At 51.6% G+C, this 15492-nt stretch overlaps 1 protein-coding gene across 1 annotated transcript; it reads left to right on the top strand.

Moving 5' to 3' along the window:
- Positions 1 to 2148: 2148 nt before the first annotated feature.
- On the top strand, positions 2149 to 6623 carry LOC148821493 (uncharacterized). The gene is given in 5 exon segments (XM_088930955.1): positions 2149 to 2247; positions 4482 to 4613; positions 4709 to 4838; positions 6303 to 6428; positions 6430 to 6623. Coding segments are annotated over 4 exon segments (486 nt in total). The 5' UTR covers positions 2149 to 2247; positions 4482 to 4504; the 3' UTR covers positions 6551 to 6623.
- Positions 6624 to 15492: the final 8869 nt, after the last annotated feature.

The raw sequence follows: 15492 nt of genomic DNA on the forward strand, positions 1-15492 counted from the left end.
TATACTGTACACACTGCGCACCTGGAGTATATATACTGTAAACCTGGAGTATATATACTGTACACACTGCACACCTGGAACATACTGTGCCTTCAGAAAGTACCCCTCCACTTTTTCCACACTCTGTGTTGTAGACTTATTTCAAAAAGGATCGAATTCATTCTTTTTTTACATCAATCGCCACACAATACCCCCTAATGACAAAGGGAAAACACGTTTTCAGGAATTTTTGCAAATTATCACACATAAAAAAGTGAAATCTCCCGTTTACAGAAGTGCTCAGACCCTTTATCCAGTACGCTGTAGGACCCCCCTCGGTGGCGGTCAGGGCTGCAGGTCGTGGCGCTCGGGTCTGCTGTGCACACGGGGACGTGGGCAGTTTCTCCCCCTCGTCCCTGCAGATCCACTCCAGCGCTGTCGGGAGCTGCCGGCCCCTCAAGGACATTCCGGGACTTGTTCCGAAGCCACTCCAGCCTCGTCTTCCCGACAGGTGAGTCTTCGCCCCGGTCCCCGGCCGTGCGCTCCGGAGCAGGTGTTCGTGCAGGACCTCCCTGTGTTCGGCTCCGTTCGGCTTTCCCTCACTCGGGCCAAAGAGTTCAATTTGAGTTCAGTCTTTCTCCTCGTGCTCTCAGAGTCCTTGAAGCGCCGTCCGGCCAGCTCCAGGCGGGCTGTCGGAGCCCTTTCACCCCACAGAGACCTGACTGAGCGCTGTGGAGGTGGGTGTCCTTCGGCAGGTTCTCCCATCTTTACACTGGACCTCCGACGCTCTGTCAGTGTGGCCGCTGGGGTCTCGGTCACCTCCCTGACCAAGGCCCTTCTTGCCTGGATACCCCTTTTGGCCGGACGGCCAGCTCCAGGAAGAGTCTTGGTGGTCCCAAACTTCTTCCATCTGACAGCGACGCAGGCCCCTGTGCTCCTGGGAACCTTCAGCGCGTTGCCAGTTGTCGACACCCTTTCCCAGATCTAGGCGTTGACACAGTCCTGTCTCGGAGGTCTCCAGAGAGTTCCTGGAGTTCATGGCCTGGTTTGTGCTCTGAGCTGCGGGGCCTTATAAAGACAGGTGTGTGACTAAATCCTGTCCAGCCAGGTGAATTTGCCACGGGTGGATTACAGTCGTGTTCTGGAGACATCTCAAAGATGAGCAATAGAAATGGGATGCATCTGAGCTCAATGTGGAGTGTCACAGTAAAGGGTCTGAATACTTATGTAAATGAGACATCTCAGTTATTTATTTTAACAAATTTGCAAAACATTCCTAAAAACGCGTTTTCCCTTTGTCATTAGGGGGTGTTGTGTGGCGATTGATGGCAAAAAAGAATCAATTCGATCCATTTTGAAATAAGTGCAACACAACGTGGAAGAAGTGCAGCGGTCTGAGTACTTTCTGGAGGCACTGTCTATGCTGTACTGCAGACTACACTTACTGTACACTGTAATTTATGATTTCATGATTTTGTCTAAGTTGTCTTTAAGAGTTTTCCAAATAAGCGTTCTGTACGTCAAGTTTGAAATAATCGTAACAGATCGGAACCTGTCCTGTGCAGCTCCGCGCCTCTGCAGCGCTGTACAGCTGCGAGACAGGTGGGCGGGGCGGCAGCGCGGGAGAGCCCGTGTCTCACCTGTGCGATACGCGCTCTGGCCGCCAGGCGTCACTGTGGTACCGCCGGCTGAGGGCCAGGTGCCGGCGCGGCGTGTGTGCGTGTCGGTGTGTCGGTCACGCCGAGGGCAGCTGCAGCAGAGCGGGAAGGGAAGAGCGCTGGCCTGCGGGGAGATGGGAACCAGGTGTGGACCGTGTCCTGCGTGCCTGTGGGGGCCAGGCAGCGCAGACTGGGGGGCTGGCGGGTCACGGCGTTCGCGGGAGCGCGTCCATCCGTGGAAAAAAACCCGCCGGCCGCTCCCTCCACGCCCACAGAGCGCGGAGTGGGAGAGACCGGACACAGACTCGCCTCCTGCCGAGAGCCCAGCGTGCGCACGTGTTTCCGCCCCGCGCCCGGCACCCCTCGCCACGCGTGGGCAGCCCCCGGGTGGGCGAGGGGGTGTCCCGGTGCAGACTGGGTTAACAGGCGGAGGATCAGAGCACATCTGGCGCAGCTGGAGCCGGAGCCGGGGAGAGAGAGCGCGCGCGGAGCAGACGCTCCGGCACGCAGAGGGGGGAGGGAGGGCGCGCGCGACCGACCGAGACTTCCCAGCGGCTCGAGCGCTGACCCGCACGCAGCCCGAGCTCCCAGAGCACCGCAGGGGCACGAGGTAAGCGGACCGGCACGCGCGCACCTGAGCAGGGAGAGGCGGGAGAATCCGGTCCGGTCCGGTCCGGTTCGGTTCCAGCTCGGGCCGGGGGGGCGGTTTGCTCGTGTGTTTTTAAAACCAGGCGCAGCAGGTGGTCTGAGTTCCTGTCCGGGGATCCGAGTCCGTGTTTTACACTAGACTGCTGCACCCCAGGGTGCGCTGGATCGTAATAACACTACTAACACAACACTAACACCACTAGTACTACCACTACTACCAACACTAATAGTAATACTAACTCTACTTCTAATCATACTAAAACTACTACTACTAATAGTTATGCCAATACTAATAATGCTAACTGTACTACGAGTAACACTAATACCAGCTGCAGGAGGTCACAGCGCTAGTAGAGATGAGAAGGAGCACCAGTGTTCCTGCTGTTGGCTGTGTGAGATCGTGAGCAGGACACTGAGACACACACCAGCCCTGGACTCTGAGACACTCACCAGCTCCGGACACTGAGACACTGACCAGTGCTGGACAGTACTGCTGTCTCTCCTGAACTGCGTAGCTGATATCTCTGCTGCTACTGGTTGAGATGGTGTAGCAGTGGGAGTTTCTCTTGCACATGACTGTGGTGTTCAGGGAGTTAAAGAGTCAGATACTGTGGTGTTCAGGGAGTTAAGGGGTCAGATACTGTGGTGTTCAGGGAGTTTCTCTTGCACATGACTGTGGTGTTCAGGGAGTTAAGGGGTCAGATACTGTGGTGTTCAGGGAGTTTCTCTTGCACATGACTGTGGTGTTCAGGGAGTTAAGGGGTCAGATACTGTGGTGTTAAGGGGACAGATACTGTGGTGTTCAGGGAGTTTCTCTTGCACATGACTGTGGTGTTCAGGGAGTTAAGGGGTCAGATACTGTGGTGTTCAGGGAGTTAAGGGGACAGATACTGTGGTGTTCAGGGAGTTTCTCTTGCACATGACTGTGGTGTTTAGGGAGTTAAGGGGTCAGATACTGTGGTGTTTAGGGAGTTAAGGGGTCAGATACTGTGGTGTTCAGGGAGTTAAGGGGACAGATACTGTGGTGTTCAGGGAGTTTCTCTTGCACATGACTGTGGTGTTTAGGGAGTTAAGGGGTCAGATACCGTGGTGTCCAGGGAGTTAAGGGGTCAGATACTGTGGTGTTCAGGGAGGCAGTCATTTCTGTGAAGCAGAACGTTCAGTCTGCTGCTCTCCTGGGCGTGGAGGGAGTGTCATGTGAGTGTCTCTGCCTCTGGCTGGGCTGCTCTTGGCCCCTGACTTCGGAAAATCAGAGTAGAAACTCAGAGCTCTGACTCCCACACAGCAATCCGACTGGCACAGGCTGAGCTTTAACCCCTCTCTCTCTCAGTGCAGTGTTAAAGTACTGGAGTGTCCAGTCAGTGTGTCTGTATTAACCCCTCTCTCTCAGTCCAGTGTTCATGTACTGGAGTGGCCAGTCAGTGTCTGTATTAACCCCTCTCTCTCAGTGCAGTGTTAATATACTGGAGTGTCCAGTCAGTGTGTCTGTATTAACCCCTCTCTCTCAGTGCAGTGTTAATGTACTGGAGTGTCCAGTCAGTGTGTTTGTATTAACCCCCCTCTCTCTCAGTGCAGTGTTAAAGTACTGGAGTGTCCAGTCAGTGTGTCTGTATTAACCCCTCTCTCTCAGTGCAGTGTTCATGTACTGGAGTGTCCAGTCAGTGTCTGTATTAACCCCTCTCTCTCTCAGTGCAGTGTTAATGTACTGGAGTGTCCAGTCAGTGTGTGTGTATTAACCCCCCTCTCTCTCTGAGTGCAGTGTTCATGTACTGGAGTGTCCAGTCAGTGTGTCTGTATGAACCCCTCTCTCTCTCAGTGCAGTGTTCATGTACTGGAGTGTCCAGTCAGTGTGTCTGTATTAACCCCTCTCTCTCTCAGTGCAGTGTTAATGTACTGGAGTGTCCAGTCAGTGTGTCTGTATTAACCCCTCTCTCTCTCTCTCAGTGCAGTGTTAATGTACTGGAGTGTCCAGTCAGTGTGTGTGTATTAACCCCCCTCTCTCTCTGAGTGCAGTGTTCATGTACTGGAGTGTCCAGTCAGTGTGTCTGTATGAACCCCTCTCTCTCTCAGTGCAGTGTTCATGTACTGGAGTGTCCAGTCAGTGTGTCTGTATTAACCCCTCTCTCTCAGTGCAGTGTTAATGTACTGGAGTGTCCAGTCATTCACTCATTATTTTCCTGTTTCTTTCATATACAGTTGGTGGGTGTGCCTTCAAGAACATGTCTCCACCTCTAGTGATACTGTTAGCTGTTGCCATGACACTCATGACCCCATTGGCTGGAGAGGATAATGAGCTGGATTATGGGTATTGGAACTACAGAGAAGGAGGTGGGTGTCTTAGTCATACTTACACTACCACTACTAACTCTGTTATGTTACTGCTAATCACTGTAATATTGTGACCCCCCCTCTCTCCCTGTCAGCGGACAGAGTGAATGTGAACACGGTCCGCAGTGTAACCCGGCTTCTGGATCACTGGGGGAACCGGATCTTCACTGAAGTCAAGAACATCCTGCACAGCCAGCCCAATTCAGTGCTGCCCGACTACTCCAGGTAATACAGCCCTGTGACACTGTAGCCAGTACAGCCCAATTCAGTGCTGCCCGACTACTCCAGGTAGTACAGCCCTCTGACACTGTAGCCAGTACAGCCTGATTCAGTGCTGCCCGACTACTCCAGGTAGTACAGCCCTGTGACACTGTAGCCCAGTACAGCCGTGTGACACTGTAGCCAGTACAGCCTGATTCAGTGCTGCCCGACTACTCCAGGTAGTACAGCCCTGTGACACTGTAGCCCAGTACAGCCCTCTGACACTGTAGCCAGTACAGCCTGATTCAGTGCTGCCCGACTACTCCAGGTAGTACAGCCGTGTGACACTGTAGCCAGTACAGCCTGATTCAGTGCTGCCCGACTACTCCAGGTAGTACAGCCCTGTGACACTGTAGCCCAGTACAGCCGTGTGACACTGTAGCCAGTACAGCCTGATTCAGTGCTGCCCGACTACTCCAGGTAGTACAGCCCTGTGACACTGTAGCCCAGTACAGCCCTCTGACACTGTAGCCAGTACAGCCTGATTCAGTGCTGCCCGACTACTCCAGGTAGTACAGCCGTGTGACACTGTAGCCAGTACAGCCTGATTCAGTGTTGCCCGACTACTCCAGGTAGTACAGCCCTCTGACACTGTAGCCAGTACAGCCTGATTCAGTGCTGCCCGACTACTCCAGGTAATACAGCCCTGTGACACTGTAGCCCAGTACAGCCGTGTGACACTGTAGCCAGTACAGCCTGATTCAGTGCTGCCCGACTACTCCAGGTAGTACAGCCGTGTGACACTGTAGCCAGTACAGCCTGATTCAGTGTTGCCCGACTACTCCAGGTAGTACAGCCCTGTGACACTGTAGCCAGTACAGCCCTGTGACACTGTAGCCCAGTACAGCCTGATTCAGTGCTGCCCGACTACTCCAGGTAGTACAGCTGTGTGACACTGTAGCCAGTACAGTCCGATTCAGTGCTGCCCGACTACTCCAGGTAGTACAGCTGTGTGACACTGTAGCCAGTACAGTCCGATTCAGTGCTGCCCGACTACTCCAGGTAGTACAGCTGTGTGACACTGTAGCCAGTACAGTCCGATTCAGTGCTGCCCGACTACTCCAGGTAGTACAGCTGTGTGACACTGTAGCCAGTACAGTCCGATTCAGTGCTGCCCGACTACTCCAGGTAGTACAGCCGTGTGACACTGTAGCCAGTACAGCCTGATTCAGTGCTGCCCGACTACTCCAGGTAGTACAGCCGTGTGACACTGTAGCCAGTACAGCCTGATTCAGTGCTGCCCGACTACTCCAGGTAGTACAGCCGTGTGACACTGTAGCCAGTACAGCCCAATTCAGTGCTGCCCGACTACTCCAGGTAGTACAGCCGTGTGACACTGTAGCCCCGGGGGTGAGAGCAGTGAGGAGTCACTCAGGCTGGACAGGCCGGTGCAGCAGGAGTGAGCGCAGTTCCCCGTGTGCCCTGCAGGGTGCGCCCTCTCTCCGAGAGTCTGAGCGACCTGTTCAGAGAGGTCACCCTGCTGCAGCGCCGCGTGGTGGAGCTCACGGACCGCCTGGCCAAGATGGAGGCCATCGCTCGGCGCCACGGGTACCGCGGCAGGCGAACCAGGGTCAGGGCGGGCCCCCCAGCCCCCGCCCCCCAGCGTCCGCGTCCCCAGTTGGCCCGCAGAGGGGGCGCCGTCACCTCGATCCTCCGCAGAGTACCAGCCCGCCTGAATCGGACACAGGTGACTCACCACACAAGGGCCAGACCCCAGCGACTGCAGTGGAGAGCTTCATCACGGCGTTTCAGAGAGCAGCTTCATCCTCATCACTGACCCACTGTCCACCTCTGCCTGGTCAGCAGCCCAACTGTCCCTCAAGCGCTTGTCCCTGGTGTCCACTGACAGCACTAGATCTACAGTCTCTCTCTCTCACACTGTAGGGTTATTCCACTGACAGCACTAGATCTACAGTCTCTCTCACACTGTAGGGTTATTCCACTGACAGCACTAGATCTACAGTCTCTCTCTCACTGTAGGGTTATTCCACTGACAGCACTAGATCTACAGTCTCTCTCACACTGTAGGGTTATTCCACTGACAGCACTAGATCTACAGGCTCTCTCACACTGTAGGGTTATTCCACTGACAGCACTAGATCTACAGTCTCTCTCTCACACTGTAGGGTTATTCCACTGACAGCACTAGATCTACAGTCTCTCTCTCTCACACTGTAGGGTTATTCCACTGACAGCACTAGATCTACAGTCTCTCTCACACTGTAGGGTTATTCCACTGACAGCACTAGATCTACAGTCTCTCTCTCTCACACTGTAGGGTTATTCCACTGACAGCACTAGATCTACAGTCTTTCTCTCTCACACTGTAGGGTTATTCCACTGACAGCACTAGATCTACAGTCTCTCTCACACTGTAGGGTTATTCCACTGACAGCACTAGATCTACAGTCTCTCTCTCTCACACTGTAGGGTTATTCCACTGACAGCACTAGATCTACAGTCTCTCTCACACTGTAGGGTTATTCCACTGACAGCACTAGATCTACAGTCTCTCTCTCTCACACTGTAGGGTTATTCCACTGACAGCACTAGATCTACAGTCTCTCTCTCTCACACTGTAGGGTTATTCCACTGACAGCACTAGATCTACAGTCTCTCTCACACTGTAGGGTTATTCCACTGACAGCACTAGATCTACAGTCTCTCTCTCTCACACTGTAGGGTTATTCCACTGACAGCACTAGATCTACAGTCTCTCTCTCACTGTAGGGTTATTCCACTGACAGCACTAGATCTACAGTCTCTCTCACACTGTAGGGTTATTCCACTGACAGCACTAGATCTACAGTCTCTCTCTCTCACACTGTAGGGTTATTCCACTGACAGCACTAGATCTACAGTCTCTCTCTCTCACACTGTAGGGTTATTCCACTGACAGCACTAGATCTACAGTCTCTCTCTCTCACACTGTAGGGTTATTCCACTGACAGCACTAGATCTACAGTCTCTCTCACACTGTAGGGTTATTCCACTGACAGCACTAGATCTACAGTCTCTCTCACACTGTAGGGTTATTCCACTGACAGCACTAGATCTACAGTCTCTCTCACACTGTAGGGTTATTCCACTGACAGCACTAGATCTACAGTCTCTCTCTCACACTGTAGGGTTATTCCACTGACAGCACTAGATCTACAGTCTCTCTCTCTCACACTGTAGGGTTATTCCACTGACAGCACTAGATCTACAGTCTCTCTCACACTGTAGGGTTATTCCACTGACAGCACTAGATCTACAGTCTCTCAGACTGTAGGGTTATTCCACTGACAGCAGTAGATCTACAGTCTCTCTCACACTGTAGGGTTATTCCACTGACAGCAGTAGATCTACAGTCTCTCTCTCTCACACTGTAGGGTTATTCCACTGACAGCACTAGATCTACAGTCTCTCTCACACTGTAGGGTTATTCCACTGACAGCAGTAGATCTACAGTCTCTCTCACACTGTAGGGTTATTCCACTGACAGCAGTAGATCTACAGTCTCTCTCTCTCACACTGTAGGGTTATTCCACTGACAGCACTAGATCTACAGTCTCTCTCACACTGTAGGGTTATTCCACTGACAGCACTAGATCTACAGTCTCTCTCACACTGTAGGGTTATTCCACTGACAGCACTAGATCTACAGTCTCTCTCACACTGTAGGGTTATTCCACTGACAGCACTAGATCTACAGTCTCTCTCACACTGTAGGGTTATTCCACTGACAGCACTAGATCTACAGTCTCTCTCACACTGTAGGGTTATTCCACTGACAGCACTAGATCTACAGTCTCTCTCACACTGTAGGGTTATTCCACTGACAGCACTAGATCTACAGTCTCTCTCACACTGTAGGGTTATTCCACTGACAGCAGTAGATCTACAGTCTCTCTCACACTGTAGGGTTATTCCACTGACAGCACTAGATCTACAGTCTCTCTCTCTCACACTGTAGGGTTATTCCACTGACAGCACTAGATCTACAGTCTCTCTCTCTCACACTGTAGGGTTATTCCACTGACAGCACTAGATCTACAGTCTCTCTCACACTGTAGGGTTATTCCACTGACAGCACTAGATCTACAGTCTCTCTCACACTGTAGGGTTATTCCACTGACAGCACTAGATCTACAGTCTCTCTCTCTCACACTGTAGGGTTATTCCACTGACAGCACTAGATCTACAGTCTCTCTCTCTCACACTGTAGGGTTATTCCACTGACAGCACTAGATCTACAGTCTTTCTCTCTCACACTGTAGGGTTATTCCACTGACAGCACTAGATCTACAGTCTCTCTCTCTCACACTGTAGGGTTATTCCACTGACAGCACTAGATCTACAGTCTCTCTCACACTGTAGGGTTATTCCACTGACAGCACTAGATCTACAGTCTCTCTCTCTCACACTGTAGGGTTATTCCACTGACAGCACTAGATCTACAGTCTCTCTCTCTCACACTGTAGGGTTATTCCACTGACAGCACTAGATCTACAGTCTCTCTCACACTGTAGGGTTATTCCACTGACAGCACTAGATCTACAGGCTCTCTCTCTCACACTGTAGGGTTATTCCACTGACAGCACTAGATCTACAGTCTCTCTCACACTGTAGGGTTATTCCACTGACAGCACTAGATCTACAGTCTCTCTCACACTGTAGGGTTATTCCACTGACAGCACTAGATCTACAGTCTCTCTCTCTCACACTGTAGGGTTATTCCACTGACAGCACTAGATCTACAGTCTCTCTCACACTGTAGGGTTATTCCACTGACAGCACTAGATCTACAGTCTCTCTCACACTGTAGGGTTATTCCACTGACAGCACTAGATCTACAGTCTCTCTCTCTCACACTGTAGGGTTATTCCACTGACAGCACTAGATCTACAGTCTCTCTCTCTCACACTGTAGGGTTATTCCACTGACAGCACTAGATCTACAGTCTCTCACACTGTAGGGTTATTCCACTGACAGCACTAGATCTACAGTCTCTCTCTCTCACACTGTAGGGTTATTCCACTGACAGCACTAGATCTACAGTCTCTCTCTCACTGTAGGGTTATTCCACTGACAGCACTAGATCTACAGTCTCTCTCTCACTGTAGGGTTATTCCACTGACAGCACTAGATCTACATTCCACAGACAGCTGTGTTGTTCTTGCAGAATTCTCTCTCCAATACATATATGCTTGTAGGTATTACACCAGGTCAGTATCCTGTGATAGAACGTTATATTCACTGTATTGCCATTAATCTGTTCTGACATATTAAACTGATGCAAAGCGTCCGTCCTGATGCAGCGCGGTGTGTGTTGTGTTTCTGGCTGGGAAGGTTGCTTCGTCTGGAATGTGTGATGTCAGAACGGGGCCGCAGAGATGTAATAGTGGGGTGTAATGGCACACGGTGTAATTCGTATCGGGGACAGCACTGCAGGTCACTGGGTTGAGCGCTGGACTGGCGGGTTGTGCTACAGAGAGGGGTCTGGCTGTGAATAAGCTTCCGTTTGGAGTGACTGGCTCAGCTGCAGTCTTGAGATCGCACAATCCCCCTCCCCTCCTGCCCTGGTGACATATTAAACCTCCTAAAACTCTCCGTAACACTGACACTCCGCGCTATGAAGCGCCTTTCACAGCGGTCAGTGACTGCTGGATGGAGCTGTGCGCGTTTTATTTGTCAATGGAAAAAGTCATAAAAAATGACCGGCCAGCGCGGAGAACAGCTGTGTGCAGTAGCACAAGGCCGCCGCCAGATGTCAGTGTTTCCCCGCAGTGCGGCGCCTGTCCCCCGCCGAGCCGCTTGATTCAGTAATTAGCGCTCATGAATTATCGAGCAGGAGGGGGCGCTAACGGGGCGCCGCGGGCCGCCGCTGGGGACCGTCTCAAAAATTCAGACCCCTGCCAAAAACGAAGTGGGGTTTGCAGCGGGAGGGATAAAGGGATTGTCTCAAAATTGTCACACCTGCTGCATTCCTGCAGAACTTAGTCCTGCACTAAAAATAAGTGCGATTTCTTATTGCCTCCCTTTGACGTGACTTCACCTCAGTGCCCTGAGCCACAGGGAGAGCAGATCAGGAGTGAGTGCGGACATGAGGCCGCTGGTGGTGTGGAGAGTGTATCACTTACCCTTCTCCCCATCTCCCTCTCTCTCCGTTCCTCTCACTTTCTCTATCCCTCCCTATCTCCTCTCTCCTCTCTCTCTCCTCTCCCCTCTCTCTCCTCTCTCTCCTCTCTCTCTCTCCTCTTCTCTCTCTTCTCTCCCTCTCCTCTCCCCTCTTTCTCTCCCCTCTCTCTCCCTCCCTCCCTCTCTCTCCGCTCCTCTCACTTTCTCTATCCCTCCCTATCTCCTCTCTCCTCTCAATTTCTCTATCCCTCCCTATCTCCCCTCTCTCCTCTCCTCTCTCTCTTCTCTCTCTCTCCTCTCTCTCCCCTCTCTCTCTCCTCTCCCCTCTCTCTCCTCTCTCTCTCCTCTCCTCTCTCTCCCCTCTCTCTCCTCCCCTCTCTCTCCCCCTCTCTCTCCTCTCTCTCCTCTCCCCTCTTTCTCTCCCCTCCCTCTCTCTCCATTCCTCTCACTTTCTCTATCCCTCCCTATCTCCTCTCTCCTTACTCTCTCCCCTCTCTCTCCTCTCTTCTCTCTCTCTCTCCTCTCTCTCCTCTCTTCTCTCTCTTCTCTCCCTCTCCTCTCCCCTCCCTCTCCTCTCGCTCTCCATCTCTCCTCTCTTCTCCCTCTCCTCTCCCTCTCCCCTCTCTCTCTTCTCTCCCTCTCCTCTCCCCTCTCTCTCTCTCTCCATCTCTCCTCTCCTTTCTAACGCACTGACGAAGCCTGGCACTGTTGCTACAGCAACCGCGGTCTCGCCCCCCCACTCCTCCACTCTGCCACTGTCTGTCTCTCGCCGTCCTGTAGCTGCGCTCTCCCCTCCTCGCTCCTCTTCCTCGCCCGCTCCGCTCTTGCGGAGAGTGTGGGTGTGCTTCTCCCTGGCTGGGAGAGTGGAGACAATAACAGGCCGGGCCCGCATCGCCATGGCGACGGGGTGTGAGGGCGAGTGAGTCTGTCGGGAAGCAGGGGGAGGTGGGGGGCCCACAGATGGACAGAGCGAGAGAAACAGAGGAGGGGAGGAGAGGAGTGAACAAAACAGACCATTAACCCTTCATACAGGAGCAAACATCTTCATCTTCATCATCACCACTCCTGAACAGACACTTAGTGTGTAACAACACGTCTGCACCTCTGTGTCCTGTGTCAGGGTGACAGTGGGGTTACAGACAGAGACTGGACACTGGAGCTGGAGAGAGGATAGAGTCACCCAGAGCCCCACACTGACACCCTTCATCATCATCATCACTCCTGAACAGACACTCAGTCTGTAACAACACGTCTGCACCTCTGTGTCCTGCAGTCAGGGTGACAGTGGGGTTACAGACAGAGACTGGACACTGGAGCTGGAGAGAGGATAGAGTCACCCAGAGCCCCACACTGACACCCTTCATCATCATCATCACTCCTGAACAGACACTCAGTGTGTAACAACACGTCTGCACCTCTGTGTCCTGCAGTCAGGGTGACAGTGGGGTTACAGACAGAGACTGGACACTGGAGCTGGAGAGAGGATAGAGTCACCCAGAGCCCCTCACTGACACCCTTCATCATCATCAGCCTCAGTCCAGTGTTAATGTACTGGAGTGTCCAGTCAGTGTGACTGTATTAACCCCTCTCTCTCTCAGTGCAGTGTTCATGTACTGGAGTGTCCAGTCAGTGTGACTGTATTAACCCCTCTCTCTCTCAGTGCAGTGTTCATGTACTGGAGTGTCCAGTCAGTGTGTGTGTATTAACCCCTCTCTCAGTGCAGTGTTAATGTACTGGAGTGTCCAGTCAGTGTGTCTGTATTAACCCCTCTCTCTCTCAGTGCAGTGTTAATGTACTGGAGTGTCCAGTCAGTGTGTCTGTATTAACCCCTCTCTCTCTCAATGCAGTGTTAATGTACTGGAGTGTCCAGTCAGTGTGTCTGTATTAACCCCTCTCTCTCTCAGTGCAGTGTCAGTGTGCAGGAGGAGTGTGTGTATTAACCCCTCTCTCTCTCAGTGCAGTGTCAGTGTGCAGTAGTGTGCAGGAGGAGTGTGTGTATTAACCCCTCTCTCTCTCAGTGCAGTGTCAGTGTACAGTAGTGTCCAGTCAGTGTGTGTATTAACCTCTCTCTCTCTCTCTCTCTCTCTCTCTCGGTGTCTCATGCTCAGTACAGGTCCAGCTTTGTGTGAAGGATCTGAATTAACCCTCGGTCTCCCTGTCCTCCCCCTCCTCTCTCTCTCTCTCTCTCTCTCTCTCTCTCTCTCTCTCTGCTTCTCTGTGCCAATCGAGAGTGTGAGACTTGGAGGTCTTGTTGCTAGGAAACAGCTAGTTGTTGAGTAGCAGGTCTCGGGGCTGCAGTGCATGCAGGGACTGTGGGGATGTGAGCAAGAGAGTTTCCGGTGTGCAGGCTGTCCCAGGCTTGCTGTGAGCGTCACTCTGTCACTACAGAGCCGCCGGGTCACTAGGGAAACTGCAGATGTGGAGTTGTCAGTTCTTTGGGTTTCTTCCCCCTCTGGTAATCTTTAATTACCATGTTGTTTAAGTGCTAATCAAATTGGAATCTAAAGTTTCTGATTAGAATGTTTAATCGGTGAATAGCCTGGAATCTTTAATTACAGATTAACCTGGAATCTTTAATTGCCAATTTACCTGAAACCAGTGACATGGCCAGGAGGAGGGTCAGAGCTCTGCTGTGAGCAGAGTTACCCATCATCATCATCACTCCTGTAGAGCAGCTGAACAGACACTGGAGCTGGAGAGAGGATAGAGTCCCCCAGAGATCACACACACAGTATGTATATATACACTCCAGTTGTACAGTGTAGTTTATATATACTCCAGGTGTACAGTATATATACTCCAGTTGTACAGTGTAGTTTATATACTCAACGTGTACAGTATATATACTCCAGGATATACTAGGATAGAGGATAGGATAGAGTCCCCCAGAGATCACACACACAGTATATATATATACTCCAGTTGTACAGTGTAGGTTATATACTCCAGGTATAGTGTGTAGAGTGGTAATCTGTAGGTTTTGCTCTTCACTCGGGTCATGAATTTCCAAGGACTGTGTTGCAGGAGTGTCATGCTTGATGAAGCTGAGGTGCTGATCACTTGGTTGTTAACAGTCCCAGGAGTGTTAGTCAGTGTCTGGGTGGGGGTAAAAGTCAAGTTTTTAATTCTGGCAGCCAGACTGAACTCTGCTCTGATCAGAACTATCTGTCTCCTCGCTGATCCGTTTCCGGTGGGGGTGAAGTCCCCTCTTGTGTATGTGGGAACCTTTGGGATGAAAGGCACTATATAAATGCTCAGAATTCTGATTGTCACGCTGATATAATCTCTCCGCAATCATTCATGTTGCAAAGCCTTTAACGAGAGCAGAAAAATTAACCTCATCACTATCAATATTTCACTAGGCCTTGCTTTCTAAAAGCGCATCTAAAAAATTCATGAGAATAAGACGGAGAGAGCTACACAGTGACAGTGTGTGAGACGGCCGAGAGGGGTGGACTGTGCCAGGACCCTGATGACAGTCATTTCGGAGTCATAACTCCACATAACGTGACACTTGGTTTTCTGTGGAGTTCAGCACACTGAACACATAGGAAGTGACTGTTACTGACTCTACTGGTTTCGTGTGTGTGTGTGTGTGTGTGTGTGAGGACTCTGGACAGTGCAGGTGAGGTGCTGTTTGTGTGAGTATTAGGACTCTGGACAGTGCAGGTGAGCTGCTGTTTGTGTGAGTATTAGGACTCTGGACAGTGCAGGTGAGCTGCTGTTTGTGTGAGTATTAGGACTCTGGACAGTGCAGGTGAGCTGCTGTTTGTGTGTGAGAAAACTTGATGGTCTCAGAAATCAGGGCTCAGTTTTTGGACAGGTGGAGGTTTTAGGTAAACCAGTCACTAGGAAGGGTAATTTGTTTGGGTCTAAAGAGCTCCAGCTGCCAATGAGCTGCATTTCCATTCCCCCTTGTCCATTCTGTTTCCTGAACCAGAGAAACAAAGTGAGACAAACGCACAAAACCACAGAGACAGGCAGAAGCAAGCAGACAGACATATTCAGAGAGAGACAGGCAGAGACAGTTGGGGACAGTAAGAGACAGGCAGAGACAAAGACAGTCCGAGACAGACTGAGACAGAGGCAGAGGCAGACAGAGACGGAGACAGAGAGAAACAGACAGAGACAGGCAGACAGAGACAGAGAGAGAAGCAGGAAGAGACAGAGACGCAGACAGAGACAGAGAGAAGCAGGAAGAGACAGAGACAGAGAAGCAGACAGAGACGCAGACAGAGACAGAGAGAAGCAGGAAGAGACAGAGACAGAGAAGCAGACAGAGACGCAGACAGAGACAGAGAGAAGCAGGAAGAGACAGAGACAGAGAAGCAGACAGAGAGAGAGAGAGAGAGAGAGAAGCAGGAAGAGACAGAGACAGAGAAGCAGACAGATACGCAGACAGAGACAGAGAGAAGCAGGAAGAGACAGAGACAGAGAAGCAGACAGAGAGAGAGAAGCAGGAAGAGACAGGCTATTGCAGTGACGCTGTCGACAG

This window comes from Atractosteus spatula, chromosome 13, assembly GCF_055471065.1.
Source record: "Atractosteus spatula isolate fAtrSpa1 chromosome 13, fAtrSpa1.hap1, whole genome shotgun sequence".
In the NCBI taxonomy this organism is placed as follows: domain Eukaryota; kingdom Metazoa; phylum Chordata; class Actinopteri; order Semionotiformes; family Lepisosteidae; genus Atractosteus; species Atractosteus spatula.